We start from the raw sequence: 27761 nt of genomic DNA on the forward strand, positions 1-27761 counted from the left end.
ATTTACTATCATACATTTACGGGACAGCCAACACGCGCCTGAAATTTTTCTGAAATTTTGCGAGGACCCGGTGGGAACTCAAAATCGAAACAAACAACCTGTATGAAGCGCAGGAATATGCAAGTGATCAAAACGCGACAACAGAAGTTTTGCATCTGATTTCCTAAGAACGTGGTGTGAGCTTTTTTGGAATAGAACGAATCCAGCGAAATGCAAGATATCGATTGTGCACGTTGACCGACGTTCGGTCGGAACAGTTCGCAATTTTCATAATCTTACCATTTAATCTGGAGCGGTTTTTAAAGTCACTAAGAGGCAAATCCTATGGTTTTATACTGGTAGTGATGTGGTCACTGTACAAAAAATTGATGTGCACTTTTCTACCCTGGGGGGTTGCAGGGACGTCCTACTGCCAGAACATGAGGACCATTGCTAGAGCTTCCATCTATATATGAATTATACCTAGCACTGTTTGAGGAGTTCACTAATGTAATGAAAGAGGAGTAAGCCTGTTGTTGTTGTTTTTTTTTTAACGTTGTTTAGTATGAGAGATGCGAACGATTTGAAATGAACACTTGGAATGCTTTGAAATAAACACTTTGAAAACTTTGAAATGAACTTTTCGAATACTTTGAAATTAACGCTTTGAAATTTGCTTCTCAGTGTTACAGTTTTCATGTTATGCATAACATTTTCTATTGCTGGTATAAAGATTGTCACTTGCAGTTAGTTTGGTTACAAGTTAGAAAGTCTTTCAACAGGGATGCAAAATTTGCCAGTTTCAAACAAACTCTACATAAACATCTTATCAGCTGATCTCTAATATTAATAACATCAATAAATAAAGTAGACTTTAAGTGGTAAGTTTATAAGTAGTTATTACATAACATGATAACATATAGATTTAGCCAAGCCTAAAGTGCACTGACCACTGGACTAAGTCCATCGCACTGACCACTGGACAACTGGAAAAAGCCGTGGCGTTGGCGTACCCGCGGTACAGTTGACCACGCATGTTAAAAGTAACACCTTGTACGGTCGTACTGTACCTACTGTGAGAGAGAGCAACGCCATCTCCAACTCTGCCCCCTAGTTTTCAAGAGGGGTGTTTTTCAAGAAAGCATCTTTTACAAATACGTTTCGTTTCCTATGAAAGCAGTTGTTTTAATGCAGAAGATAGTCTAACTCGCATCGATTTGTATGAAGTAATGTGTACATTTGAGAGCAAACGCTGTTATGGATAGCAATATTTTGTCATCAAATGAGATGAAATAGACACTTACGAAAACGTACTAGAGTAAGATGAGCTATTATACAAGCAACAAAGCTAATATCTTTAATTATCTGCGATCTTCTTTTTGTTGCTGCTCGCCCTTTTTTAATAATTATTTTCATCGTGACTTATGTGCCACTTGAGAAATTCTCCCTCAGGCCATTCAGATTTATTTCTATAATCAAAATTGTATATCATCATCAGGCAGGGACAGATACGGTGAGAGCCTTTAATAGTCATTACTTATAAAGTGGCTGATTAGTTTGTTGAGACATGACACTCAACAGACAAAAATATTAACTGGGGGTTGACCGCGATATAGACAATGGACTATGGATTCAAATAAAGCATCCAAGCGTGTAGTTAACGAGCGTTAACTTCCTTGGGTCAGGCGAGGATGGGGTAACCTCGGTAAGGTGAGGTGCCCTCTGGATTTGTTCTCGTTTCCTTTAAAGTTCAACTCCTTGGCTGTCCTTTGTCTCTAGTCTCTGGCCTGTTAAAATTTTTAAATACTACGTTTGTTTACAGCTTTCTGTTTCGCGTTTCTTTTTTTTGCCCGCGAAAAGACCCGTTTTGGAGTAGTCAATTGATGTTATCAAGTTATCTACTTTGTTTATTGAGGTCATAATTTTACACTTGATTGAGAAACGTTTAACATATATACTATATATGTCTACAGAAACTGTAAAAATCAGGCACTAAAAACTAAGGTTCGAATTCGCACTTTAGTCAATAATTTACCCGTTGACGACTGCAGCTTACGCATTTGTCAAGGGCCTCTAAAGATAGAGGGTGAAAAATACATATCAAAAGCACGTGGACTAATAATTTCGCATCCTTTCCATTAAAAGTAAGCACATGTCTCAGTCTCCCTGGGCTCGTGAAATCCGTCGCCTGACATTTCCTAGAGCACTGATCTACCGACAAATTCTCCCTTCGGGATTTCCAGTCGGTTTTCTTCTTTGATGTAATTAACATTGCAGCACCTAAATAATATCGGTGCCTTGAAGTCCCTGGACGGCATCTCTCCAATATAACTTGTGACCCTGTAGTGTCTTTTCGCAGAATGGTTTGGAGTTGCTGAAGGTTCCGGCAGTTTAAGTTCAGCCTGGATCTGGTAAATAAAATAAAAAAAATTGCAAATTAGGTAACCAAGAACGTGATTTAGACTTTATAGCGGAGTTTCCCTCGGGGCGTTCTCTTATAAAGGATAACATTGAGGTCAGGTTTCAAGCCTCGGGGATCATCTGACCGTAACACACCCCCCGGTGGTTTACGGAACATGAAGCGCATCAGGAGTATTGCCTGGCTTTATTCAGGGGATGCCCAGGCGGTGTGCTTAATGCTTAAAGAATAGAGAATACCTGGAATAAGGTTTTGAGAAACGTATCTCTGGAGTTATTTTCTGCGGAAGAGACAGTATACTTGAAAACACCAAAAAAATAACGTGCTCACATGAAAATATTACTTTTTGTAATACAATCTCATCCGGCTTTGCCAAACCTCAAGAACATACAGATGGGGAAATGACACCTTAAAATTAACCCCTATCATCACATCGCAAACGAAAGTCATTAAAAGATATCCTCATAACAGCTAAACTTATTCATTGGTCAAGTGACTCCTTTCATTCCTCTAATTCAACTGTTCTTCATTCAATGATCAAGATGGTAGATTTACCATACAACACTCGCCATTAGTTAATTTCCTTTTACTTAGGAAAGTAGATTTACAACACAACTCAGTATACAATAGCAGCGCTGTGTAACGCCAAAATAGGCCTTTCCTCGGCCACAATCGGTTTCGAACACTAGCACATAAAATGCGAGAAACACATGTAGTGTAGGAGAGCGTTTGAGAGCGCCTGGTCAGAGCTGTTGAAGAAGGATCAAAGCGGCCATCCAAATCTTTGAAAGGCTCCAAACTAAGACATACATCAAGTTTAACCTTCTCGAAAGCCGGTCTCAAATTACATACTAAAAAACAGTAATTGCGTTTGTAATAATACTTTTACTCACTCAGAAAAAATAAAATTACATTTACCTGTGGTGAAAGGAAAAAAGAAGGGCCTAACTTTTACGGAATGTTCGGTCAAAATCTGCCAATTTCTGCTGCTTTCACCGCCGTATTGAAAATGAAGCTACCATAATGCAACGCAATCGGAGTCCGCACACCGCCTGGGGGATGCCAGTGAACCGTAGTTCATCCTCTGGCGTTCATTACTGAGGATTCAACGGTTCCATTTACGCTGGGTGATGGGAGCCCTGTGAGAGTCGGATGCATTCCGGCCAAGCTAATAGCCAAGACTCTTAGGCCGGTCATCTCACTATCAGATCACCGGGACCAAACCCCATCTATAGCCCACCATCCTATTTAATGAGAGAATGGTTCTCTCTTCCAGTACGTTTCTGAGAGTATACGCGAAGATATTCAGAGACGGAAACAACGGATAGACTAATCATTCGATTTGCGCAGTTACTTGTGAGCCATTTTTTCCTTGTTTAAAAGAAGTTAAGATACAATTAAAGCTTTGAATACGAGAACGATCTTCGCAGTGGTAAGCACTACTTAAGCAGTGGTGAAAATAAGGCCTGAATTTTTTTTCAGGCTTTATTTTCACTACTACTCAAGTTGTGTTTATTACTGCAAAGATCTCACCCATATTCATTTCTTCATCCGAAATTCACATATATGATTTTCCTATATTCTCAGTCATTTCTTCATAGCTTTATTAATTGATACCTTCCATTGTTTCCTGCTTTTCATTTCGAACTTCCCACTGTAAATCACCTCTGTTATAAGAAGAAGTTTATCGCCATCCGTAAAACTATGCATTATTTTGGCATCTAAGGCCGTTTTCGCCAGAATTTCACGTAGATCTGGATCGTCGATATATTTCTGACTCAGGTTACCCAGCTCTAGAACTCCTTGATCATCGTTTAGCCGTATAGTTCCCTCCAGATGTCCTACGAAGCTTGCATCCAGTTCCTTAGTCCTGCAATGCACAAAACAAAAAAGAGAATAACAATGATGATAATAACAAAGATAATATTAATAATAATGACAAAAGAAAGTTAATAGTAATTTTGATAATTATTATAATAATAATGAGAATAATAATAATGATAACAATAACGATAACCATAACAACAATAATGATGTAGGCAAAACAGGAATTCTGGAACGTGATTGCTATGATTTGAGGATTATTCATAAGTAATATATATTGAAAAAAGCTAAGGAGACAGTCACATCCAAATCCTTTTGTCATAGAACACATAGTCGTGTTTCTGTTTTACTGCTCTTGTTTTCTCTTTCCATTTTTTTTAAATGTGAGAATTTTCTTTTTTCTCTTCACTATTCACATACATTTCCAGTTTACAAAGAGAAGCTAACAGCGCTCTTATACCTGGATCCTTTGTCAATTTTTTGTTTCGACTGAAATGTTTCTTCTTTGATCTTAAATTTTAAGTAATCACGAAACCCAAGAGCTTCCTCTTTACTCTTTAGGTACTTTTCTAGTCCCGCCAGGACTATGATTTGAGATGTTTTAAAAGGTCGCTTCCATATTGGAGGATACTTTTTTATCGCCAGTACCAGGGGTTGTACTTTCTCAATTTCGCCAGGAACGGCAGTGTAATATCCATGGCCGAAATTCTCTTGGGCAAACTTTCGTAGTAGTTCGTCAACCATCTGCAAAGAAATCGGGATGAATGATAGGCTTGCGCACCTATACGAAAATTAACGATAACTGAATATATAACAAACGGATAATGCTGTGAGAGAACAACGCTACCAGGTCACCTCTTACTGTTAACGCGAGCGTACAACTACTGATGTAGAAGCACCATAGTCGACAGAGGTGCGAGGAAACTGATGTCAGTTGAAGAAACCATACATCTAGCATAATCCAACTTTTGAGGTCTGTTTTTTTTTTAAGAGCGAGGCATAAGATCGGCAACAAAACTATACTAGATATTTAAAAGTAAGTATAACCTAATCCAAAGTTCACACAAATCCTGAGCCCTAAACCAGAGTTCCCGTCATTAAAAGAGTTACGCAGTTATAAGTGTTTGGCTCTTATTCGCAGCGCGCACTCAGGGAAGGTTAGACGATACTCTTTTGATGAAATATGATATGATGGAAACGCATGTCAAGACCGCGAAACATGCACTCTGTTTAATTTTACAGTGTAAAACACGGTAGTGGTGATTGCATTTCAAGAAATATTTCTTAGTACCCGAAATTTTATACAATTTTTTTTTAAGACAGAGTGAAAGCAAGATGATTAGTTCATTTGCCGAGAGTTTCGAGCAAGAAGACGATATGAATCACAGATCGTATCATCTCCAACCACTTTTCTCATCATAAAAGTAGTGAGCCGTGCATGGTGAAATCTTCCATCGTCCATATTGACGGTCTTTTTGGCATCATGCGAATGAAGGATGTAATGATACAGGGATGAAGAAAGGAACTTTCACAGGCTGCCTCCGCTAACAATTCTCTTATGTGTTTATGTTCAGTCTTTCATAACCGTTGTTTAGGGAAGGCCTGAATAAACAGAAAATATATGTGAATACCCACCGTTGAATCGAAGATCTGCTCTCAATTTATGGTTCCCTAAACTCTGAACAAATTAAATTTATCGTGAGTCAAGCTTCGGTTTGCAATTCCTCAAATTGATGACATCAGAAACGAAGTAAAATTACCATACACAAGACCTCGTGAGTTTTTTTCGGTTTCTTTCATTGACGTATATGTATAGTAAGCTTGCAATGATCTCAATATCAAGTTGATTACGATGTACGAAAATATGTCTTTCGTCAACCCTTTGCTTTCAATTTCGGATGAAATTTGATCTTATAAATGAAAGGGGATTTTTTTACTGATCCATTATTTTCATCCACAAATTCTCATCGAGAAGTATTGGCAAATAATTTTAACATCCGTCGCAAAAAATTACCCGGGTTCATTATTATTAATGATTAAAAACGTCTCGACGGGAAACAGTGTGTTGATCTGATGCAGTTTAAGGTTAAAGTTGTTCAGTAATACCAAGTATAGGGCTCGCAAGGTTTCATTGGATACAACGGACTACGTCACAAGAAATCGTTTATTGATTCCACAAGACTCAGATCTCTCACAATAAAAATACAGAATAAAAACCTGGTCTGTAAATGGCTCATTCAAATTTTAATCCATCAGTCCAGTTTTAAAAAGCTAACAAAACGATTGGATGCTTGTTATCTACTCAAAGTTAACTTATTTAGAGCAGACTCGTACATTTCGGCCAATTTGCCATTGAACACTCGCGCAATACTGAAAAATATTGCGCCAGTGATCAAAATGACAACACGTGCAATGTTATCATCAATATGTAAAACGCTAACGAATTTTCTCACGTTTTTAAGCGATCAAATCGATTAGACAATAATGACAACATAGTGTGTGAAGATATCTTCGTGCCAGGAGACATTAAAATCTCGTAGATTTTTGTGACTTGTTCCTCATCCGTAAAAATAAGTTACCACAAGCTGAAATTTCGCACTTTTTGTCCAGTGAAACTCCTGGAGAGAAGGCTTGGGTACGTGTTGCCTTGTTATCTGATCTGTGGGCAGTAGTGATAGAAATGTAGGGAAACATACTTAATAAGTAGATTGTGTTGAATTTTATAAGTAACCGAAGTTGAATAAATTGCGTTAACCCATAAAGGTTTTGCTGCTTAAAAGAGAATCTTAAAGCGCAGTTCACGGTTAAGAGGTCGCTTATATCGGACCGCAAAACATTGAAACGGCGAAACACACACAAAAATAATAGGAATAGGAAAAGTCGATGACGCAAAGCAAAGAAATTAATTTTTCTTGTTGCAAAAAAACCAGCTATTTTACTGAGATATCTAATCTTATTCACTAATGGAATACTCAAGATGTGAAACTGAATCAAACGATTTTGCCAAATCAAAAAGCCAAGAAAACAGATAGTTTTTTTGTAGGCCACGAAGTGCTTCACGCATTATTATAAGTTGGATTACTAAAGGCGAAGACATTCCCAGACTTCTCTCCTAGATCAGCTTCTTCTTTAAATGTGGTTTTCTTGCCAACAGAATTAAAAGACCAAGCGATTAATTTTATCTTCCAGTAATGGATTAATTTACCACGATCTACAATAGAATACCTTTCGCGGACAGATAGAGCATAAATTTCAGTACCAGGGAGATCCAACAAACATTAAAAAAGGTAATCTATCTCCATAACGAACTACTGTCGTGAACAGATAATTTAGAATAAGGGAGCAAAAACGTGATAACTGGCAAATCCTGACCTGTCTCGTGGCAACTCGGCTTGGAGCCATTCCACTCCCCATGTAAACAAGATAGAACAGACCACAGCCTTTTTGGCTCGGACAAGATTTTGGCTCAATAAGTCCGTGAAATATAACTTGGCAAGTGTAATATTCTATGCATAAGCGTACTGCTGGGGCGACCTAGGTCATATATCAAAAGGATAGTTCATCTTGTGCTTATTATTAAACGAAAAAGAAGACTAAGGCATTTACTTTTATCTAAATTTGCCCTAATTTACTTCTGTTATCCCCGCGTGCACCATAGTATGCCACCTCGTGCCATATTGCTATTAATAACCACGTGGCCCAAAATTTTCTAAGATCATGACAAAGATGCTTCAGACGTCATCAGTAGCTTGTTGAAGCTGGTTAGGATCTGTGGTCTCTCGGTAGAATACTTCTCCACCATTTCTTGTATCAACATCAGCCCAAAATGGTGCCACAAGTCGACAATTATCTCCCAGAGGTAAAGGAACCGGTATGTATTGTGAAACTTGCACCAGAAAAGAAATTACTCCATTGGTGTTGACCAATTCGGTCAGTGCCAATTACTGAAACAGTCCTATAATTAGGATAACTATAAGATGGAAGAGCAAGAACTGAAGGAGGTTCTAATGGTTGCGTTCGGTGAAGGAGCCCACCTATTAATTAGGTGACTTTCGAAATCCGTTTCGAGCTCATTGTATGTGCGTTGACCGTATGCTCATGTGCATATTCATCTTTGAGGTAAGACCCAGTTACTACCACGCGTGACGCAAAACAAGGATAGCAAAGAGGTCTAAACAATGGAGCTTGTAATAAAATTGCAGTGACAGAACCAAAAAAAGTGTCGCAGGTTGATACTCCGACGTAAACCCTAGAGGACTTGAAGAAAAAGTTATTTTGCTAGACAGCCCACGTTCTTGAGTGTTAAAACTGGCCAATGCTGAAAGTAAAGGATGAAAAGCTTACGTGAATTAACAATGCGCTTCAAGTGTGACTCCGATTTCCCTTAGCGTACCTCAAGCGTATCGCTTCTGAGCATAGTTTTACCAATTAAATCTTGTCAATTCCACGTCAGTAGCTTTGCGACTATCATTTAGATAAAACTTTAACTTTGTAGCCGGCTATTGAACTGGCTTGGTGTATATATAAACATTTATTTACCTAAATGCCCGTGGTGTGACTTGAATTGATGGTAGTTAACTGGAAGCATCCGCCTAGCATCGAAATAAATCCATTAAGAATAGATTAGAGTGGGCTTATGATAGAATTGATTCATAATGGATTTTTCTTGTGTACCGGGACTCACTTAATTAGTATTTTCCATCCTTTTGATAAATAATGCTCTGATTTCACTCCCAAGACAAGTGATTGTTTGCTCCTGCTAATGCCCGAATATCCAAACATATGCAAAACTAGATCAAACATTTCATGGTTGGGTAACCTCCTACATAATCAAATATTCACCAGAAGCTGCAATCCTTCTACTTCCACAATGTGTCAATCTTAAGCATTGTTTGTAAAACTAATTGGGTAACTGAATTAGTTCGAGTTCGTTTAGAAAGTGAAATTCGTCAATTGATAGTAGAAATTTAAGCCCCAATACATGGCTACTTTCGGAAATTTGAACGCTTCGCGTTGAACTTGTAGTGATAACGAACTTCAGTGAATACACGAGAAGGACTTGACCTATCTTGCCTTTGTTTATTCACTTCGTCGTTGTATTTGTCAGGCATGAAAAATTTTCTTTACTTTTTGCAATCATTATCAATAAACAGATGGCCCCGAGCAACGAACGGTGACCCCCGGAAACTGAAATCAAACTTTCTTTTCCCTTAGGCGGTATTTGTTTGCTTGTTCCTATTTCTACTCCTGTTTTTTTTTTCTGCTTTCCTTTTTTTTCCCAAATGATCGAGATAAAACAACAAAATCAAGCTATAAGGCTTTCTAGTGATCGAAACTTTCGAAAATTCCACACGTGGATGACAGAAAACCAAAAAAGGAAGTCATTCCAATTCGCCTTCGGACTGCCGCACAGATTTAACACGAGCTTTTTCTTGAGCCCATTCATCATTTGGCGAGATCACCATTACATAAATGTTATACTTACAAATAGAGAATTGTGATTCCTTTCGAAGAACGGAAATGAAATTGATATCGGTATCGTCCCAGAGCTCCTATCGTCATTTGTAGGAACTAGCTGGTCGCCCTCACTCTGACCAAAGGGATGAAAATTCGGAAGCACAATGGCGTCAGAGATGAAAAATTGACCCAAAAGAAACAGCAAAATTGGTCCGAATTTCATCCTCCACATATCTGCTGCAGAGACTAAAACACTGAATCCCACAGCTCTAATCTAAGTTGTACGAATAAGTTCGTTTTGACGACGCGAGTTATATTTAGACGTGATCTTTGGCCGTGAAAGGTGATGATTGGTCAGAAGGTGATTACCACATACTAGAAGAAAGCGTTTAGGTTTCAAAACTCCCTTACTCAATCACTTTGAGCTATTTTGAAAAGAATGAGAATTTGTTCGATAGCTTTGCGAGGCTTCGAAGTCGTTGAGGAAAAAACAAATACAATTATAATCTGAAATGTGTCCCAGTGCTTAAGTTCTAAACACTCAGGACACACGAAACCTTGAACAGTCATTATAAACCAGTCATTGTTTTCACCAAAGGGAAAACCCCGCAAAGGATGCTGAGATTATAAATAAAAAAATAAATAAATAAATAAATGTCATCAGCCAGGAGACAACCTCTCCTTTTGGTGGTTTTCAGGCTGGTCCTGAGTAGAAATTATAAATATACAGTAGCTTAATAGTTAAAAGTTAAAATAGCATACAATAACAATAAAGTCCTAGGATAGAGTTAATGAACTCTATCTTAGGACTTCAGGTTAGTAACGGATGCCAAAGCAGGGCCAAGGGAATGAAAACTAGAGACGAATGAAAACGACAAAATTGTTGATCAGTGGTGGATTACGATCAGTCCTGGATTTCCCAGCTCAATTTGATAAGCGAACTAAATAGGGGTACTCGGGTTGCTCGTGGACTAAATTAAATAATTCAAGTTTTGCGACATGGTATATAGGGGAAAACTAGTTGAGGAGCGTACCCTGCGCTGAAGAAGACACCAAGGACTATACGTCTGACATTTTCAGTCTCTTTATTACCTCAGTTGTCTCAATAACTACTGTGACAATTTCTGCTGTCTTTGATTTACAGCGAACTCTCGTCCCCCCTTTTCACTGAAAAACGTACGAGTGTACGCTCTTATATACAGTATAGGAAGGCATGAGTGAGTAGGCGGGCCGTGACCCTAGAAGATTAACATTTGTTATCACATCATTTATCCGTGCAGACATGAACTTTCACGAAAGCCTTAAGAATGAGAAAAAAATCTACTCAATGCTTAGTTAATGCTTCCAAACAAACAATTAATCTTTAACTGCGAAAGCCAAACAAAAATCTCAGCGAAGGTAAGGCCAGGAGAAAAACTAAGCACATCCTATGCTACGGCTTACTGTTAGATAATCATGTCCTAAAACAGCCAAAGATTGCCCCTAAAATAAAAACTACACGAACACGCTCAAGGACTATTAAAAGATCAGATGAAACTGATCTATCCCAAATGATTTATAAAACACAGGTAACATGGGACTTAAAATTTCACTCTTTTCTAAATGCTAAATACAAAAAAGCTTGAATCCAAAACGAATTTCAATGCATGGAACTACTAAACGATTTAAACGAAACAAAAAGAAGTGCGCATAGGTTGCTTGTGAACTCATTAATTGTATAACTACAGAGAGATCAGTGGAAGTCAGACAACCATGAAACCTTTTTCAGTGGTCATCAGTGTTCTCTAAATGTGGGTTGCCCGTTTGGGGAAGGTTCAAAAAATTGCACCATATCATCTTGCTAAATTATCAGTCTAATACAGCGTTAACATTGCCTACTTACATTTAACTGTTATGAGCCTCTTTCTGCCCTCTTAATTACGTGGCTCAGCATGAGTCATCTACCAATCTACCCCGTAAATGAATACAGTTTTTACGACCGTAAATTGTCCTGACAAAAACTTCTTGAAATGTCGGGTCGGTAAGGTTTTTGGGTCACAATAGGACTCAAATTTAATTTCGTTTCGGTACGCTCAGTACAGATTTTACTGTAATACCGAGAGCATTCACTGAGAAAAAAAGTACAGCAAAAAATGATATGAACCATTTGTTTCTCATCACATCAAATTTCCAATTTATTTCTTCGAAAAAAAAAAAAAGCTACGGTTTTTCTAACTACATTTTGATGTCATTTGTCATCTATTATTGTACAAATGCACGGCAACATGGAATCTATTTGTTTACGAAATTAATCATGACAGTAGTCAGCCAATTATCTATCTGGTCAAAGAACAAAACAATTAAAAGCTTTTTCGTAATTTCTTCAAGGGTATATTAGCTTTGGAAGTATATCTGAGCGCCTGGTTAGGAATAATTTTCTGGTGGCTTAACCAAATCTTTGAAAGGCGATTAAGGAACTCAGCTCAAAAGTCAGTCGTAGCATGTCTTGGCGAAGTAAACATTTAAAGCTTTCAGCGACTCAAATGAAGTGCAACTGGATTTGACAGACTGTGCAAGGATCGCCAAGGCTTTAAAAAAATTTGCAGTAATCTTACATAAAAATCTGTTTACCTGGCAGACAGCTCGGTGTTGAGCCATTCCTCTGTCCCCGAAAACAAGATATGACAGACGAGCCGTTCAGGATAAAACCAGAGTTACACTGGAATCGATAGATAACCTCGCCATCTTGAGTTTCATTTCTCAGTAAGGTACCATCGCTAATTATGTTTTTCAGTGGAAGGCATCCTTAACAGAATATCGAGAAGGTAAGTCAACCAAAATAAGGTTTATAAAAGAAACATTGAAGCGTATTCAAATCCGAAGTCGCGAAGTAACTGAGCATGATAATAAGGTTCATAGCGGATTTCGTAGGATGTGGTCAACATCCTGAGGAAGGATCAAACAGAGGGAGAAAAGAAAAGAAGCTGAACGCCTTTTATTACCAATTTATGGAACTAAGGTAGCCTTAAACCGTCTCTCACTATCAGATCCAAACACCTCACAAATGATGAACTGAGGAAGTGATGAGATGAGACGTCGATAAATTAACTGGACTGGAATATTTACTGTATCTTAGAGAGAACCAAGTGTAATATGAATACGATATTAAAGGTAATATTTTCTTGATCGCTGCGATTTTTCACTGACGTTCTTCTATCACTGAAATATGCATATTTCAATAGTTTGTACATGCTGTCCTTCAGAAGCATTTTTAATGAAAGTATTGGAATTCAAACGCGCCCTTAAACTACTGTTAACATCGAACGTTAAAATGCAAGGTAGAATTTTAATCGTGAAGTCATTACAGGTTCAGTAAGTATACCGAGATGTGTTTCAAGCTGGTGCAGTCTTGATTTTGGTCCATTTTTATCTTAAACTAAAAAAAATTCTCTATACCTGGCAAGCAGCTCGGTCTAGAGCCATTCCACTGTCCCCGCAAACAAGATATGACAGACGAGCCGTTCAGGTAGAAATAAGGGTTACACTGGAATTGGTAAAGTACTCCGCCATCTTGAGTTTCATTTCTCAGTATAGTACCATTGCTTATTGTTGTATTCATTGGAACGCAATCTGTACAGAGATATTCAGCTCATCAAGTTTGACACAAATTATTTGCGCCAAAGAAATCAAAGGAATCAAAAAGAATTGTAACTAAGAAATTTCTGGAAATATGAAGTACGTATTAAAACTAAGCATTTTATCACAGACTATAACGTGACCTCTACGGCCTCACTTGCGCTTTGTATAGGAAACAACATGATTTCGAAAGCAATTCGATGTTCACAAGTAAATTTTTCAAAGACAACAAAATTGCACGAGCTCGTAGGGCGACTGCAATTTGTAGTGTTTGAAATAATTACTTTAAATCTATTTTTCTTTTTCTAATTTTTTTCTAAAATTTACTTAAAAAATATTTTTCTAAACACGAAGAAAGTCTCTTTACCTTGCATGCAGCTCGGTGCTGAGCCATTCCATTGTCCCCGCAAACAAGATACGACAGACGAGCCGTTCAGGTAGAAATAAGGGTTACACTGGAATTGGTAAAGTACTCCGCCATCTTGAGTTTCATTTCTCAGTATAGTACCATTGCTTATTGTTGTATTCATTGGAACGCAATCTGTACAGAGATATTCAGCTCATCAAGTTTGACACAAATTTTTTGCGCCAAAGAAATCAAAGGAATCAAAAGGAATTGTAACTAAGAAATTTCTGGAAATATGAAGTACGCATTAAAACTAAGCATTTTATCACAGACTATAACGTGACCTCTACGGCCTCACTTGCGCTTTGTTTAGGAAACAACATGATTTCGAAAGCAATTCGATGTTCATAAGTAAATTTTTCAAAGACAACAAAATTGCACGAGCCCGTAGGGCGACTGCAATTTGTAGTGTTTGAAATAATTACTTTAAATCTATTTTTCTCTTTCTAAATTTTTTCTAAAATTTACTAAAAAATGTTTTTCTAAACACGAAGAAAGTCTCTTTACCTTGCATGCAGCTCGGTGCTGAGCCATTCCATTGTCCCCGCAAACAAGATACGACAGACGAGCCGTTCAGGTAGAAATAAGGGTTACACTGGAATTGGTAAAGTACTCCGCCATCTTGAGTTTCATTTCTCAGTATGGTACCATTGCTTATTGTTGTATTCATTGGAACGCAATCTGTATAGAGATATTCAGCTCATCAAGTTTGACACCAAGTGTTTTCACCAAAGAAATCAAAGTAATCAAAAAGGATTACAGCTGAAAATTTCTGGAAATATGAAGTACGCATTAACAATGAGCCAATTATCGCAGACTATTGCATGACCTCTACGACCTCGCACGCACTTTCATTGAAAAGTATCATTTGAAAAATAAATCCATGTATGAGGGTCGTAGTAGATTGCGTGTGCAGGGTCATAAAAAGCCATAAGAAATCAGAAGAAAAACGAAAAAACAAGGGTCATATGGCGCACGGACTTCACTCTACTCGGTCCATTCATCATAACTTCGATTCAAACATTTCCCGTCCGGCCCTCCCTCTAAGTCAAAAACTAAATATCTTGAATCCTTTTTCTAATCTCATTACCTGGTAAACAGCTCGGTGTTGAGCCATTCCACTGTCCCCGCCAGCAAGATATGACAGACGAGCCGTTCAGGTAGAAATAAGAGTTACATTGGAATCGATAGATTACTCCACTATCTTGATGTTCAGTTCTCAGCACGATACCATCGCCAATTTCGTTTTTTAATAGGGGGCATGCTGAATAAAATGGGGATATAGAGAGTTACCAACAAGGTCTGAGCAAAAAAAGGGAAACTTTAAATCAAGCTAAAATAGAGAGGCAACTCTAATTAACAATGAGGCCCACAGCCAATTAAGTGGGGTGTGGTCAACAACCTGAAGAAGGAATAAGCAAGCAGTTGAGGAGGAAGCAACTAGAACAGAAGAATAAAAAGATAAAAGAAAGAGAAGCTGAACGCCTTCCATAACAAACCAAAGAGAATGCCTCAAACCATCTCCTACCATCAACTCAATGTCCTGTAGAGGATACAGACGAGCTATTTACAACATTTACACCCCAAACGAACCAAACAGAACGATCAAACGAACGGCGGAACAAAACTGCCAATCACGACCAAACTAACGCCGATTGGGTCTTATAGCCAATAACATTACGGCTAAACTTTAAATTTTACAAGAACTGGACTTTTAGCCCCTTAACTTTTTTTAACGTCAGTCACCATGCACTACCGACGACAGTCTTTAAATTCTCAAGACTGCCCTCACCCGGACGGTCAGACTACACGATTACACCATTTACTGTTTAGAGGAGAGTAGTTGTGGAAGAGCACGGTGGTGGTCTGCGCCGTCTTAAGCCACTTCAAGAGCACCAGAAACAAATCTAGTTGGACTGCAGCATAAAGACATCGTCTTAAATGTAGCTTCATTGCACGTTCAGAAAAGAGGAAACTCGCTGTTTTCCCGAGATCTAAAAGTGTTGAGGTTATTTCGTACATGGTTACATACAAATAACTACAATTATTTCACAACGATCACTTTCTTCTGCACGCGTGGTTATCCTTTTCCTAATTTTGCACACAACTTACCTGGTGTCTGAGTGTCATTTATATCTGCAGCATACAGTTCTAGAGCTTGTTTGGTTGCGTCTCCGATGCTGAATTTTCCGGTGGTGTGGATGTCAAACAGACATAGTATGTTATCGCCACACATATCTTTAGCTTCTTGACCCAATGTTGCGTTTTCAAACGTCAAGTTGGCTTGATCCAAGAATATCGGAACATACTCCGCAACGACATGAGAAGAATGGTTCTTCCCTTCTTCGTATGTGAATAAAGAATCATTGGCTGAAGTGACCCCTAGAACGAAAATAATGCAATTGTTACCCGAATCGTCCACAACCTAAAAAAATCTCCGCAAATCCATACATGCCTTGTCATGTTCAACTGGACACCTAGCACAATATATTTCCTTCCTTGTAAAATCTGATTTAAGTTTCTCACTGATTGCAAGTCGCAACTCTAACATGCCAGAAAACATATCTTTTTCAAGGAATATATCAACCCCCAATATGTGGACACCATCGGTGTCGCACTTGTAGTCGAAAATAACAGGTTTTCAACCAAAGAGAATCAAATTAAGAGATTGATTATCGCTCATCCTACTTTTCGAATAGTAACTCCTTTGAATTAATTTCAAGCAGGAGCTCCTGTTTCAAGTTATTTTTATGCCGTGCTTTGGTATCCGGTTGCCGGGGAAAATTTTACATGTACTTTGTTTGCATACGTTTGGATTTCAACATGAGAAAAATGTTCGGGACAATGCTGCTCAATTCTGAGTAGTCGTGGATTATTTGAACACGAGTGTGCTATAAAAATCATAGACTTAGAAATATGGCCTTTATGAAGGATGTAGTTTGTTGGGTTTATGCCCTCTCGATTGCCATTGACCAAAAAGAGCATTCTAAGCTTATCTATAAATTCGTTTAAATCAGTCTGATCTGTGTTTTACAAACTATGTTGGCTGAGGAACGTAATGGTGTGCACGGTACTTACATAGCTGACCAAAGTCTTTATGAATGGTGGACTGATTCGAGTTATGGTTCAAGGTAGTTCCATTGGGAAGCAAAAAGTCGTTCTCTTGATTCTCGTCCCAGAACCCCAAAAGACCTTTTGTAGCTCCTAAATAATATTATGTGACGAAAAGTCTTTGCTCGATCAAACAGACATAACTTATCTAGGAGTGTTTATCGGAAACTATCAAAAATTCCTGCGTTTGAAAGTACTTATTTCGTCAAGACATCTTACTAACAGAGCAATCATAAAATTAATAAATGAATTGAGGTCATTCCTTTTCTAGTCAATTTTTCTTTTTACAATAGTTGAGCTAAAAAGCCTGAATTTTTTAAAGTTTACCACATCAATATCCTTTCTTTGCCATGAATGTCACTAGAAAACCATGCACGTTTCAAAATTTTTTACCTGGAAAAATTTCTTTTGAAGTGAATTAAATCTTTGTGGGAAACAAATACAAGAATTACCCTTAAATGTTGGTGGTATCATCAGCATCATGTTCAAAATATCCTCCACTCTCTGGAATGTCATGGATACTCCAGAGTTAAATATGATGGAGTGTTTTGATTCGTTGCTATTCTTTGATACTGAGAATCCATTAAAATCCAACTTCGAAAACTCCTCGAATTCCACCAAGTCTCCATTGACCAAAATTTGGAAAATCCCTGGGCTGCCAATAATGTGGACCTGAAGATTAGGATAATAAATAATGTTCATGTTTAAGTACGTTGGCTGCTGAAAAAACGCTCTAATCATCCTTTCTCGCTTCTCCGATACATGCACTATCCTTCAGCGAAGGTGAAAGGTTTAGTAGATTATTTTCTGGAAAGACAGGAGCAACAGTTCAATAGAAGTGACTGACGTTTCGACAATCTCAGCGCAAGTTATGATCAGAGTGCGATCTTGCTGACTCTGAGAGTGAAATCCGCTCAGGTTGTCGAATGGTCGGTCAGTACTATTGCCAGGAGTCCTTTCCGGGACTTCCTTTATTCGCATTTGAATTTTTTCTTCAACTGGTTTCTTCTTACTTTTATCACCATTTTAACAATAAGTATATTTTTTTATGGTCTGGAAAAAGGTGAAATAAATTACCCCACCAGAGGGTAAAACCGACACAGACGACAATTCAGAATCATCTACAGAGGCAGATAGTGTCACGAAAACGCTATTTATCTTTTTTAATTTCTAAACTGAATAATGGCCAAATGATCACTTAAAAATGATAGAGCGAGGAAAGCGCTTAAATGGTCTATGATATAACAGGATTATATTACCTGCACGACATCCGAGACATTTTCCTTCATTGCAAACGCTTTAAAACCAGTGGCAAGAGTATTGCTGCCATTATCTTTGATTAAAGGCTGCATTCGTTCCTGAAGCTCAAAGCCAACAGGAGGTATCTGGAGGACATGATACTCGCCATAACCATTGAAAGAGTATTGAACACCGTCGAGTGTAATCATGTGGGGATCTCCGCTTCCAATAGCTTTTTTTTTTTAATAAATAGCAATGAAAAAACATTAAAACAAACAAACAACCATAAATTGGACCGCTAGTTGACATAGGAATCAGTTTTTCATTTATTTCCTATGTTTTGAAGATTCTATGAAACTGTTACATTGAATGACAAGGGAAGCTCAAAACATCCTCTAAACCTCCATAGAAAGATATTTTTCTTTTTACTTTAGATCTTTTAGCGGTAACAAAGATTTGAATTGAAGATCGGATTCATCATGTTCTTTCATCGCAAACGCTTTAAAAACAGTGGACTGATTACTGTTGTCATCATTACTGATTAATGGCTGCATTAAATAGATATGTCCAGATCAATCTTTTTTTTATCCTTTTTTTTATTCGCGATCGCTCAAAGTGTTACACGGATTAAAGATGCAAATCAGTTTGAACCAGATCTTTCTACGATGAAGTGAAGAGACCTCATGGGGAAAAAAGAGTAATCGAATTGTGTCTTAAGGAAACACTTGCCGTTGATTCAATTAAATTTTAAAAACTAAACAATAATTGCGTCCAATTTTTTGTATGTCCCTTAAAAAGCTCCACACCAAAACGCCTTTTTTTGAAAAATGCACTTGGCTTTGAAGAGCCATCGTTTAACTAGGATAGCCTCCCTAGCAAGCTTCTCTATGCAGCTTACTCACCTGGCTTTGGGGGTTCGTAGCCAGAGCTGTTATCTGAAGGTCTTTTCTCAAAGTAACGCTCACATTGTTCTGAGAAAAGACAGCAATCCAAAAAAGGAACATAGTCTTGAAAGAAATGAGACAACACTGGTACCCCAGCCTCGGTATGAAAACGATTCAGGGATCCCCCGGTGGGTGGGCCAAATATCAAGTTTCCTCGTTCAGTGTAACAGCATTGCTGTCCAGCACCTTGCACACTTGGAGAAAAAAAAAGTAGCTCAGTATGAAATACTGTAGCGATGATGTAGTATGTTCTTGGGTCTATCAAAAGATACTGATATTCTATACATATTTTGAAGGGATGGATGATATTAATGGCACGTACCTAGGTATATTCGTCGTGAAGCAGAGATTGTCATCTAAATCACGGACACTAATATGGTGATGGGCACTTGGATTGCGATATTCGTCTATCGCAAATCTACCACGGTCCACTCGAGCTTGAAATAACGATTTTGGACAGGGAAGGAGGGAGGCATCATCTGAAAAAAAAAAGAATGGGAATTTTCAAGTGTCGCAGATGATCCTGAGGATTTTTTATCGTCTTTTTTGCACTAGGGTTACACAAAGTGCCATTTGTGTTTGATTGAACTGTATTTTTCCATTATTCCAAAATATATTGTTTCTAGTACCAATCCCATCGAATATCACTTCCCTAATTGCAATTCTACTTTTTCTATAAGGCATCATTGGGCCAATTAATATTTGTGAGGAAATAGGGGAAAGGAAGTCTGGCCATAAAGTATTTAGTTCGAAGTCGTTATGCGTAAGTATTCTAAGGAGTCCGAGGCTGGGGATTGACCTTCTTACAATTATTTCTTACAACGTGATTGTATTCAATAGTACAGCCTATTCTGCCTTTCGTTTAAAGAACCAAACAATGTTACCTAAATATATCATTGGATTCGGCTGCCTATTGTACCAGGAGATGCATCTCTGCTCAGCCAGCTCAGAGTTCGGCCAGTAAAACAGATCGCTCCAAATCCACTCCGCCTTGGCATTTTTGGAGTTACCGGCAATCTTTTTTACTTGCAATAGCGTAACAAATTGGTTTTTTCTCAGTTCTGAGAAATTGTGAAAATAAAACTTGCGATAAAATCGGTCATGGCCGATACGTTTCAGTTTCAGTCTCTTCAGACCAGCCATGAGGTCAGCAAATATTAAGAGAAGGGAAAAAGTAATAAAGCAGCTGGAAGTAAACATATTCCCTCCCGCCATGACAAGAAACCCATCATTGAAAGGTTGCCCTTAGTTGGCAGATTCTCCTTTTAGTTTGTTGTTCCCCACAATACTCCAAGTGGAGAGAAGAGAGGGAAAGGAATTATTGCGTGATATCGATACGGGATTAAGTGTTTTTAATTTTCATGGTCAGTGAATATATGAAATTAAAACCCCGTGAGCTGTAAATTTTTCGCTTTTCACCATACGTGAAGCTCAAAGTTATTTATCCGATTTTTCGTGATGCGTTATTTCTACTTTTTGATACGTATAAAACGTGAGCACCCCCCTTCCTTTTCCCTCTACCCCCCTCTCCCCTTTTAAATGGGCCTATTCAAACAGAATGAAGTGAACACAAGTTGAAAACGTCCCTAATTCTGAGAGCTTGTAGTGGTTTATGGGCTGGGCTTCTTTTACGTAAGCCATTCAGAATTCTGAACAAAAGCAAATCAAACATATCCAGAAGAAACACCCAATCCTAGTCAGAAAGTTTAGTCTATAAACATTGTTAATGATCGCTATGATTTTTTTCTACAACACAGGCACTGGAATAATAAAAAAGTGACTAACTGAAATGCGAGGTTCAAATTTTAACCTAAGTTAATTTTCTGCTCACCCCTGTCCCTCTCCTTCTGGGACAATGAATTGACTTTCCCCAGTATTCTTTTGTTCTTCTTTTAAAGTAAACATGCTATGAAAATAGACATCTTCATCCTTTATGGAGAAACGTGCTAAAAAAACAGCCACGGTAAGAGTGTCATCTCCAAGGAGGCTTGAATCCCAAGTGATACTAACAGGAACGTTTTCACTCCACCTTTCCGGAATCAGCCGAACAACAGGAGGCGTAGCCCTATTTAAGCTCACTGTGGGAAAAGTGTGATAAAGACTCTTCTCACAGAGGTTTAGTAATACCAATAGTCGTAATTACACGAGCTTTTACGTTACAAAAGCTTGACAGAACTGAAATATACGTGCACAAGTAATAGCAGACTTCTTACATCAAAAGGTTAGTTTACCTGATGTTACATTTCCTTGATAATCGAAACTATGTCCGTTATCGACTGACATTCTAACAGTCAGCCTGCCTGTCACACTGAGAATGGGAACTGTGCAAGATGCTAGTGTGCTGCTGATGTAGCTTCCATTGATCAGTTTCCCTCCAGAAAATTCACAAACGATGATATTTGATGATTCAAAGCAAGGTCCAGCGATAAAAATTTTATCGCCACCAAGCATCTTTACAGAAGTTGGAGATATAACAAGATTACCAGATCCTACGAAAAGTACAATTTGAAAACATCTACCATTAGCGTCATAAATGACTTGATGAAATTATCTTTGTTTCTGTAAGATGTCATTACTTACCACCCTCAGCAACGAATTACATATTTCTCCCTTAGCGTTCACGATCGTTCAAAATTTCGATGATGTGTGGGTAGATCATGACAGATGAAAAAATTGGGATATCTCGGGCAATTCAGACTCAGCTTATTTAAAAACTAATGACGTTTTAAATTTATGTAGTAAGTTTTAGATGCATGTCATTTATGCGGATTTTCTTACCATTCTTGTCGCAGCCAGGTGCGACAATGTTTGCGCTCTCTAAACGGAACATCCATCGTCCAGGACTTCCTATATTTGAAGTGGAAGTGATATTGATAATCGCATCTTTGTTTGATTCCGGCATGTTAAAATAAGTTGTGCCGTCACCAGCGTTGAAGCCTGCCTGTTTAGTACGATCGAAAAAAAAGCAACTCTGAAACATGGAGAAACTATGCTAAACAAAGATGTTACCATATTCTACCTGTTAAGCCTTGAACTTTACCCTTTTACACCCTAACATCAGTATGCATATTCTCTATACTGATCTTCATACATTTCCTAAGGTGTAGGAAAGGAGAATTCTGTCAGTAATCAGTACCTTCTTTAAATTGATGATCATTTCCTTTATTCCCGTGACCTTAATGATTGACTCTGGGGAAATATTGTAGGGAGAAATTGGATGCTTATCACTCTTAAAGGTTAAAGGGTTGATGGACCTGTGCTCTTAGGGGAAGTGTTTCTAATTAGGAAAAAGACTTGAGCTTCCTGCTCATACCATTTGCCATCTTCGTATACAAAAAAAATTTGTCTCTGATAAGAAATATGACCGAAGCCCGTTTCGACAAGCTGTGAGTTTAAAAATTAGGTATTCAATATAACATGTTCTCTGCTTATCTACACCCTGAGTAATGTATTTTTAGTATTATTTTTTTTTTCTTTCCGCGACAAATTGCAAAAATTATCATAAGTGACATATAATTAGATTCACTTCTGATTAGTGAAGACTCATTTCATCAAGATGCCACCGTATTTAACGACGAACACCAACCCTGTAAATCAGTTGAGGTTTTGTAGGGAAAAATTGCAAAATATGAACGGCTAATTGGGAGGCAATTTATTCGCAGGTTAGAAGGAATCATCCAAGAATTTGAAATGTAAAACTTACTTAAGTTAGCATATCGGAATTCGAATTAATTTTTCTATGGGGTGTCCATGCCGACTGAATACAATCGCGTTTCTTTCCTCAGATCTGTCTCCTCAAAACAGGTGCTGTAAGTGATCTTGGCTTCGAGAACCGGAAAAACTCCATAAAAATCAATACCTTCGATTTTTTCTTTACACATAAAATGAAAAAAACAGGTTAATTTTTTTGTAGATTTTTCCCACCTCTTTGAACCTGAAATAAATCTTTTTTTTATGTAAAGTGGATTATTTCTTAGATTTTCTCGGATAATCCTTTGAGCAATTTTTTGTGATACATTAATTTATTTGTTCAAGAACCATTAAAGTTCTGTTTTATGAAGTCCACGTTTTGTCATTACCTAACCACAGCCATTCGAGAGCAGGAAGTACATTTTCAAAACCGTGATGAAATAGCCAGATATTAATCATGCAAAACAAAATGCTCCACGAATCACGGGTCGCTTCTAAATAAAAAGATTTATTCACGTGGACATGAAAAGACCTCATCATCTTTAAACATGATTCACGAATAAAGAAAATTTAAATCAGGATTCACGAGATAAAAAAATTGACCATCACGCTTCAGGTAAAAAGACCCTCCATATTTATCACTAAGTCAATATACCTGCGCAGGCGATCCTCCTAGTCCCCAATCATCTCCACCGGCTGACGAGGCCGAAGTCCAAGAAATTTTGTTATAATTGAAGATTGCAACAGACTGTACACCATTGGTGACAAGAACCGCCTGGAAAGTGTTTCTTTGACAAAAATAAGCAAACAAATTGCCAAAATTCACAAACAGTACTTGAGCTTTTTTAGATTACAGGGCCACTACCGGAGAGGAACTTGAAAAAAAGATGAGCAAAACCAAATTGCTTAGATTCGTCTTCGATTGAAACAGCATAGCTCGCAAATGAAGTTGCTCGATCACACCCATATGGTTTAAAGGTTAAAAAACGCCGTCAAGCGGTGAGGGTTGTCCAATACACCCAAACCGCTGCGAATCGTCAAAGGCAGTTGACGAATCGTCAAACCGGAGGTCGTTTCGCGGCTCAGTGGTGATGTGATACCGGAAGTCTGAAACGTGGAAATGGAAAACGCATACCGGAAGTAAATTTGCAAGAGACGCAAGTGTCTGCGATAGGGGTTTGAAAATGTTGTCGAATCGACACGAATCGACTCGAATCGAACGACTCGTTACAACAAATGATCATGACGACCCATGTGATGTGCAAGACACTGCAAATCGACATCCGGTATGACGGATCGTCATTTGCTGTGACGAGTCGTTCGATTCGAGTCGAATCGTGTCGAATCGTGAACATTTGCTACACTGTATAGTCTAAAATATTCTGACGATAGACTTCCGGTCGTTTCACGCTTTAAGAACGTGGAAGGCTCATGTTGTCATGTTCTCGTACCGTGCTACTCATTTTCACTCATTGCTCACGTGCGCGCCCCTCGACTTCCGGTATGTTAACGCACGATTCGACTTTTGGCATACCACATATTGCTTACGCCTCTCGACTTCCGGTATGTTAACGCACGATTCGACATCCACTGTGACGATTCGTCAACGACCGTAGACGAATCGCAACAGTTTGGGGTGTATTGGACATGTATGAAAGCGGTTGTATCATTACTCGACGGTAAGCATATTCTGTGGACACTTACTCGCTGAATAGCAATTTATCCGGCCCGAAGAAAATATTATTCACCCTCGGAGTAACGAGAGCAAGGAATTATGTTACCATACCTTTAATTTACAACAACAACAAAAAACAAAGTTTAAAGCTTTACTTGAATAAAATTTCTCTCACTATTTCGATGAAGCTGTCATAAGCACCGTAAAAGGGCACATTGTACCACGTCGCAACTAGTATCCATTTGGCTTGAAATCCTTTTAGATCCGAGTAGACGCTCGTAACGTCATCGGAAGCTTGTTGAAGAAGCTTAGCATTTGTGCTGCTCACTCGGTAGAATACTTCTCCACCTTCCCATAAATCAACATCTGCCCAATAGGGCGCCACAATTCGAAATTGGTCACCGTTAAGAGGAAAGGTATCTGATTCAAACGAAAGACTTTCGGTCGCAAAAGAAATTATGCCATTGGTGTTGACCTAAGGATCAAAAATTAAGTAAGTGTGGTAGTTATCCATCCAGAATAACTCTGAAGTCGGGAGGGAGATCTACATTCAAATCCTATGTAAAAAATTTTTGAGACGTAAGGTTAGGCAATGTATAGAACTTCGCCTTTTCCCTCTTCTTGAAAAATTGTATAATCTCAGTACAACAGCAAAAGTAGCATCTGGTTAACAAAAGGACATGAGTGATATCTCGGTATCCATTATGCCAGGCTTACTGTTTTCAGATCGTTTTCTCCGGCGTATGAAAATCCTACCAATTGTAGTTTCCATCGTATTTTGATAACAGAAATACATCATTTGTAATAAAGTTCGAGTCCTTTTCTGAGCTGACCGAACAGTGCGAAACCTCTGGCGGATACTGGCATTAACACATCAGTTATGATAAATGGTTATGATAATTAATGGTTAGGATAATTAATGGTTATGATAATTAGCATTGTTCTACTTATTATATAATTCAACTTCCAACGTTTTGCACATTGATTAACTGAAGATGACAGAAACATGGGGGTTGTCCTGGTGTACCGGTACACGGGGGAATTCCTTTTGTTTTCACATCCATACATGGAGTTGTGACGCAGTTCGTTAATGTTTCGTTCCTTTGTGTACCGGTACACGAGGACACAACCGAAACATGTATTACAGACATAAAAGTTTTGTCGCTTTCTCTAGATTCTTGACTTGCTTGCTAATACCCATTCTTAACAAAGATTTCGCCACAGAAAGAAAAACACGAACGTAACAAACTAAAGATTCATGATCAGCGACGGGAGCTTTTAGTTCTAACCTTGACCTGAACACCGCTCGCGAGAAACCGTCTTTGTCAGTCTTCGAAATCTTTGTTTGACACAGGCGGTTCTCCTTCGTAGTGCTGAACCGTACTCGAACTTCTATTTCTTCCTTACTAGCTGAGTACGATTTATCCAACTCTCGTAAGCGCTTGCTGACAGTAGGTATAGATCGCTATCGGATATTATTTCAACATTATTTCAACGCTGACTAATACAAAATAACAAGAGATGTGAGAGATTCGTAAGCGTCAAATTTTCACAGTTCTCTACGTCATCACCCGCTAACTCGTTACCAGTTTACGGGACACTTTTAAGACAAAATAAGTGTACTTTAGGACCCGAAAAAACCGAGGTTTAATTTTTTGTAGATTTCCTTCTATTGGAGTTAGTTTTTACATATGATAAGCCAAATAAACGTTTTTTGTAAACGTGCATTACACTTCTGTGAGAAATATCTAGAAACATTATTGACTTTGTAGCTGAAATATGTGAGATTTTCTCTGCAGAACGTTTTTCAGATGAAGCAGTTAATCTTTAGTTATGCTCCATATTGATCAAGTGCGCCCAAAATTTCATTGATTCGTGAATCTGTTTTCGTCAACGAAAAGAACTCTCCTGCTTAAACCAAATCTAGTTTTCAAATTTGGATTGTTGCAATCCATCCTTAGGTATGGCAGGATGCGAGATGAGGCTTAAAATCGATGCGAGATTCGGGATTAAAATTACGTAAGCGGGATAGGGCTATAGGCGGAATCATTATTCAGCTCAATTTTACGAGTCATCCGATGCTCCCATTTACACAACTGCGTACTACGCCGGTTTTCTCGCCTTCGTAAAAATATTGTTCTCACGAGTATGTCTGAGTGAACACCCCATTCTGTTTGATATTATTGGCGGTTCTTTGATGATTTCCTTTAGCAACGGGTATTACTTGTCGTTGAAGCTCTATTTTCTTATGAGGTTGATGAAGTCTGTTGTATCTTTGAGACATGACTTCTGTTGTTGCGCCATCGGCCAAAGAATATTATCTATGTGATAGGATAGCTTTTCTCTTGGTCCTTCCTTAGATAGTACTTTTTTGTCTCACTTATGAAGACCGTAAACACAACTAGGCAGAACCGTTTGTTCAGCCGGCTAAATATGCTTTAAGCAAGTCTTTGCCTTCCTCCTTAATGAGGGTTCATTAAAATGATTATAAAGGCTCAGATTTTTTTCATTAGTCAGCGGTGAACTGTGTGTAAATAGAGTAAGAAAGATGGTAAGTTTTGTGCTCGGTAAACAACAGCGAAATTAAAAAAACATGACGCCATCGACATCGCTGATCCTAGCAGCATGCAGGACGTGTGTCATATATGAACTTCGTAATGGATCTCGCTCACCATAGAGTTTCTGTGGCTCAGTGGTGCGGCATCGGAGCACGGAATCCCAAGGTTGAGGTTCGATTCCTCCTGGGGACTCAGAATTTTTTTCTTTGCCCCACGCTCGTGAAAAGACGAAAAATATCTTTCTTTTATTGAATAATGTTCATACTATCTAGATAGGAGCATTCTGGTAACATCGGATATCAAACATTGAGAAACTGAATAATAATTTTATATTTCCTGGCGTTAATTTTCATTCCTTCATTGCTTGTTTGCGGGCATTTTTCGCAGTCTCTCCTGAGTAAGCCTAAGATATTAATCAAAAGAATTTTTAAAAGAGCGGTGTGTGTGACAATGAAAAATGTTGACTGGTTGGGATGTTCACCCTCATTGTACGCAGTTCCTACAACAATTTTCTTTACCAAAATTATCAAATGGTGTAATCAAGATACATTGACATGCATCATACTTACATAGACAGAATTGTACTTCTGACCAAAGAAAGGGAATGGCATCGATATCGGTATTTCCCCGGAGCTTGCGTCGTCGTGATGACGTAGCCAAGTTTCTCCCTCGTTACAAGCTCCGAAGGGATAAAGATTCGCAAGTACAAGAGCTTCAGAAATGGAAAATTGTTGGAACGCAAACAGCACAAATACCACGAACTTCATTCTTCGGGAGAATTCGGTAGAGACTACACAATTTACTCGACGAGGCAAAAAGTCAATCTGTCGATTTCAATGTGTAG

The 27761-nt window shown here is 38.3% G+C and overlaps 2 protein-coding genes across 5 annotated transcripts; both read right to left on the reverse strand.

Moving 5' to 3' along the window:
* Window positions 1-1491: 1491 nt before the first annotated feature.
* Window positions 1492-8990, reverse strand: LOC113670784 (uncharacterized). 4 transcript variants are annotated; one of them, XM_089195458.1, is made up of 6 exons: window positions 8907-8990; window positions 8762-8814; window positions 7595-8540; window positions 4683-4966; window positions 4016-4268; window positions 1492-2387 (listed from the first exon to the last, which is right to left on the reverse strand). In XM_089195458.1, exons 3-6 carry the CDS (start codon window positions 7634-7636, stop codon window positions 2178-2180), a joined length of 789 nt encoding a protein of 262 aa, XP_089051584.1. In that variant the 5' UTR covers window positions 7637-8540; window positions 8762-8814; window positions 8907-8990; the 3' UTR covers window positions 1492-2177. The 4 variants fall into 4 exon arrangements, with proteins under 4 accessions (XP_089051584.1, XP_027042782.2, XP_089051585.1 ...); XM_027186981.2 differs by having other exon boundaries at window positions 8762-8944; XM_089195459.1 differs by lacking the exons at window positions 7595-8540; window positions 8762-8814; window positions 8907-8990 and adding an exon at window positions 5858-5988.
* A 1680-nt stretch (window positions 8991-10670) lies between these two features.
* LOC113670825 (sushi domain-containing protein 2-like) lies at window positions 10671-27684 on the reverse strand. Its single transcript, XM_089191753.1, has 17 exons — window positions 27487-27684; window positions 24537-24834; window positions 23340-23476; window positions 21773-21935; window positions 21226-21483; window positions 20826-21072; window positions 19879-20048; window positions 19317-19473; window positions 18953-19188; window positions 18071-18282; window positions 17264-17483; window positions 16779-16904; window positions 15813-16082; window positions 14208-14381; window positions 13662-13835; window positions 13115-13288; window positions 10671-12463 (listed from the first exon to the last, which is right to left on the reverse strand). Exons 1-17 carry the CDS (start codon window positions 27682-27684, stop codon window positions 12270-12272), a joined length of 3408 nt encoding a protein of 1135 aa, XP_089047879.1. The 3' UTR covers window positions 10671-12269.
* Window positions 27685-27761: the final 77 nt, after the last annotated feature.

The sequence above is a fragment of the Pocillopora damicornis genome, chromosome 2 (genome assembly GCF_964200805.1).
Source record: "Pocillopora damicornis chromosome 2, jaPocDami1.2, whole genome shotgun sequence".
NCBI classification, from domain to species: domain Eukaryota; kingdom Metazoa; phylum Cnidaria; class Anthozoa; order Scleractinia; family Pocilloporidae; genus Pocillopora; species Pocillopora damicornis.

Bases quoted from the DNA above. Each gene is read 5' to 3' on its own strand.
- LOC113670784 (XM_089195458.1), bottom strand. From the start codon at position 7,636: ATGGGGAGTGGAATGGCTCCAAGCCGAGTTGCCACGAGACAG. The intron at 4,967-7,594 runs GTCAGGATTTGC...ATTTCTTTGCAG, and splicing joins GCCGAGTTGCCACGAGACAG to ATGGTTGACGAACTACTACG. The intron at 4,269-4,682 runs GTATAAGAGCGC...TGTGCATTGCAG, and splicing joins AAAATTGACAAAGGATCCAG to GACTAAGGAACTGGATGCAA.
- LOC113670825 (XM_089191753.1), bottom strand. From the start codon at position 27,684: ATGAAGTTCGTGGTATTTGTGCTGTTTGCGTTCCAACAATTTTCCATT. The intron at 21,484-21,772 runs GTAAGAAAATCC...TACTTTTCGTAG, and splicing joins ACCTGGCTGCGACAAGAATG to GATCTGGTAATCTTGTTATA. The intron at 19,189-19,316 runs GTACGTGCCATT...TTTTTCTCCAAG, and splicing joins TTCACGACGAATATACCTAG to TGTGCAAGGTGCTGGACAGC.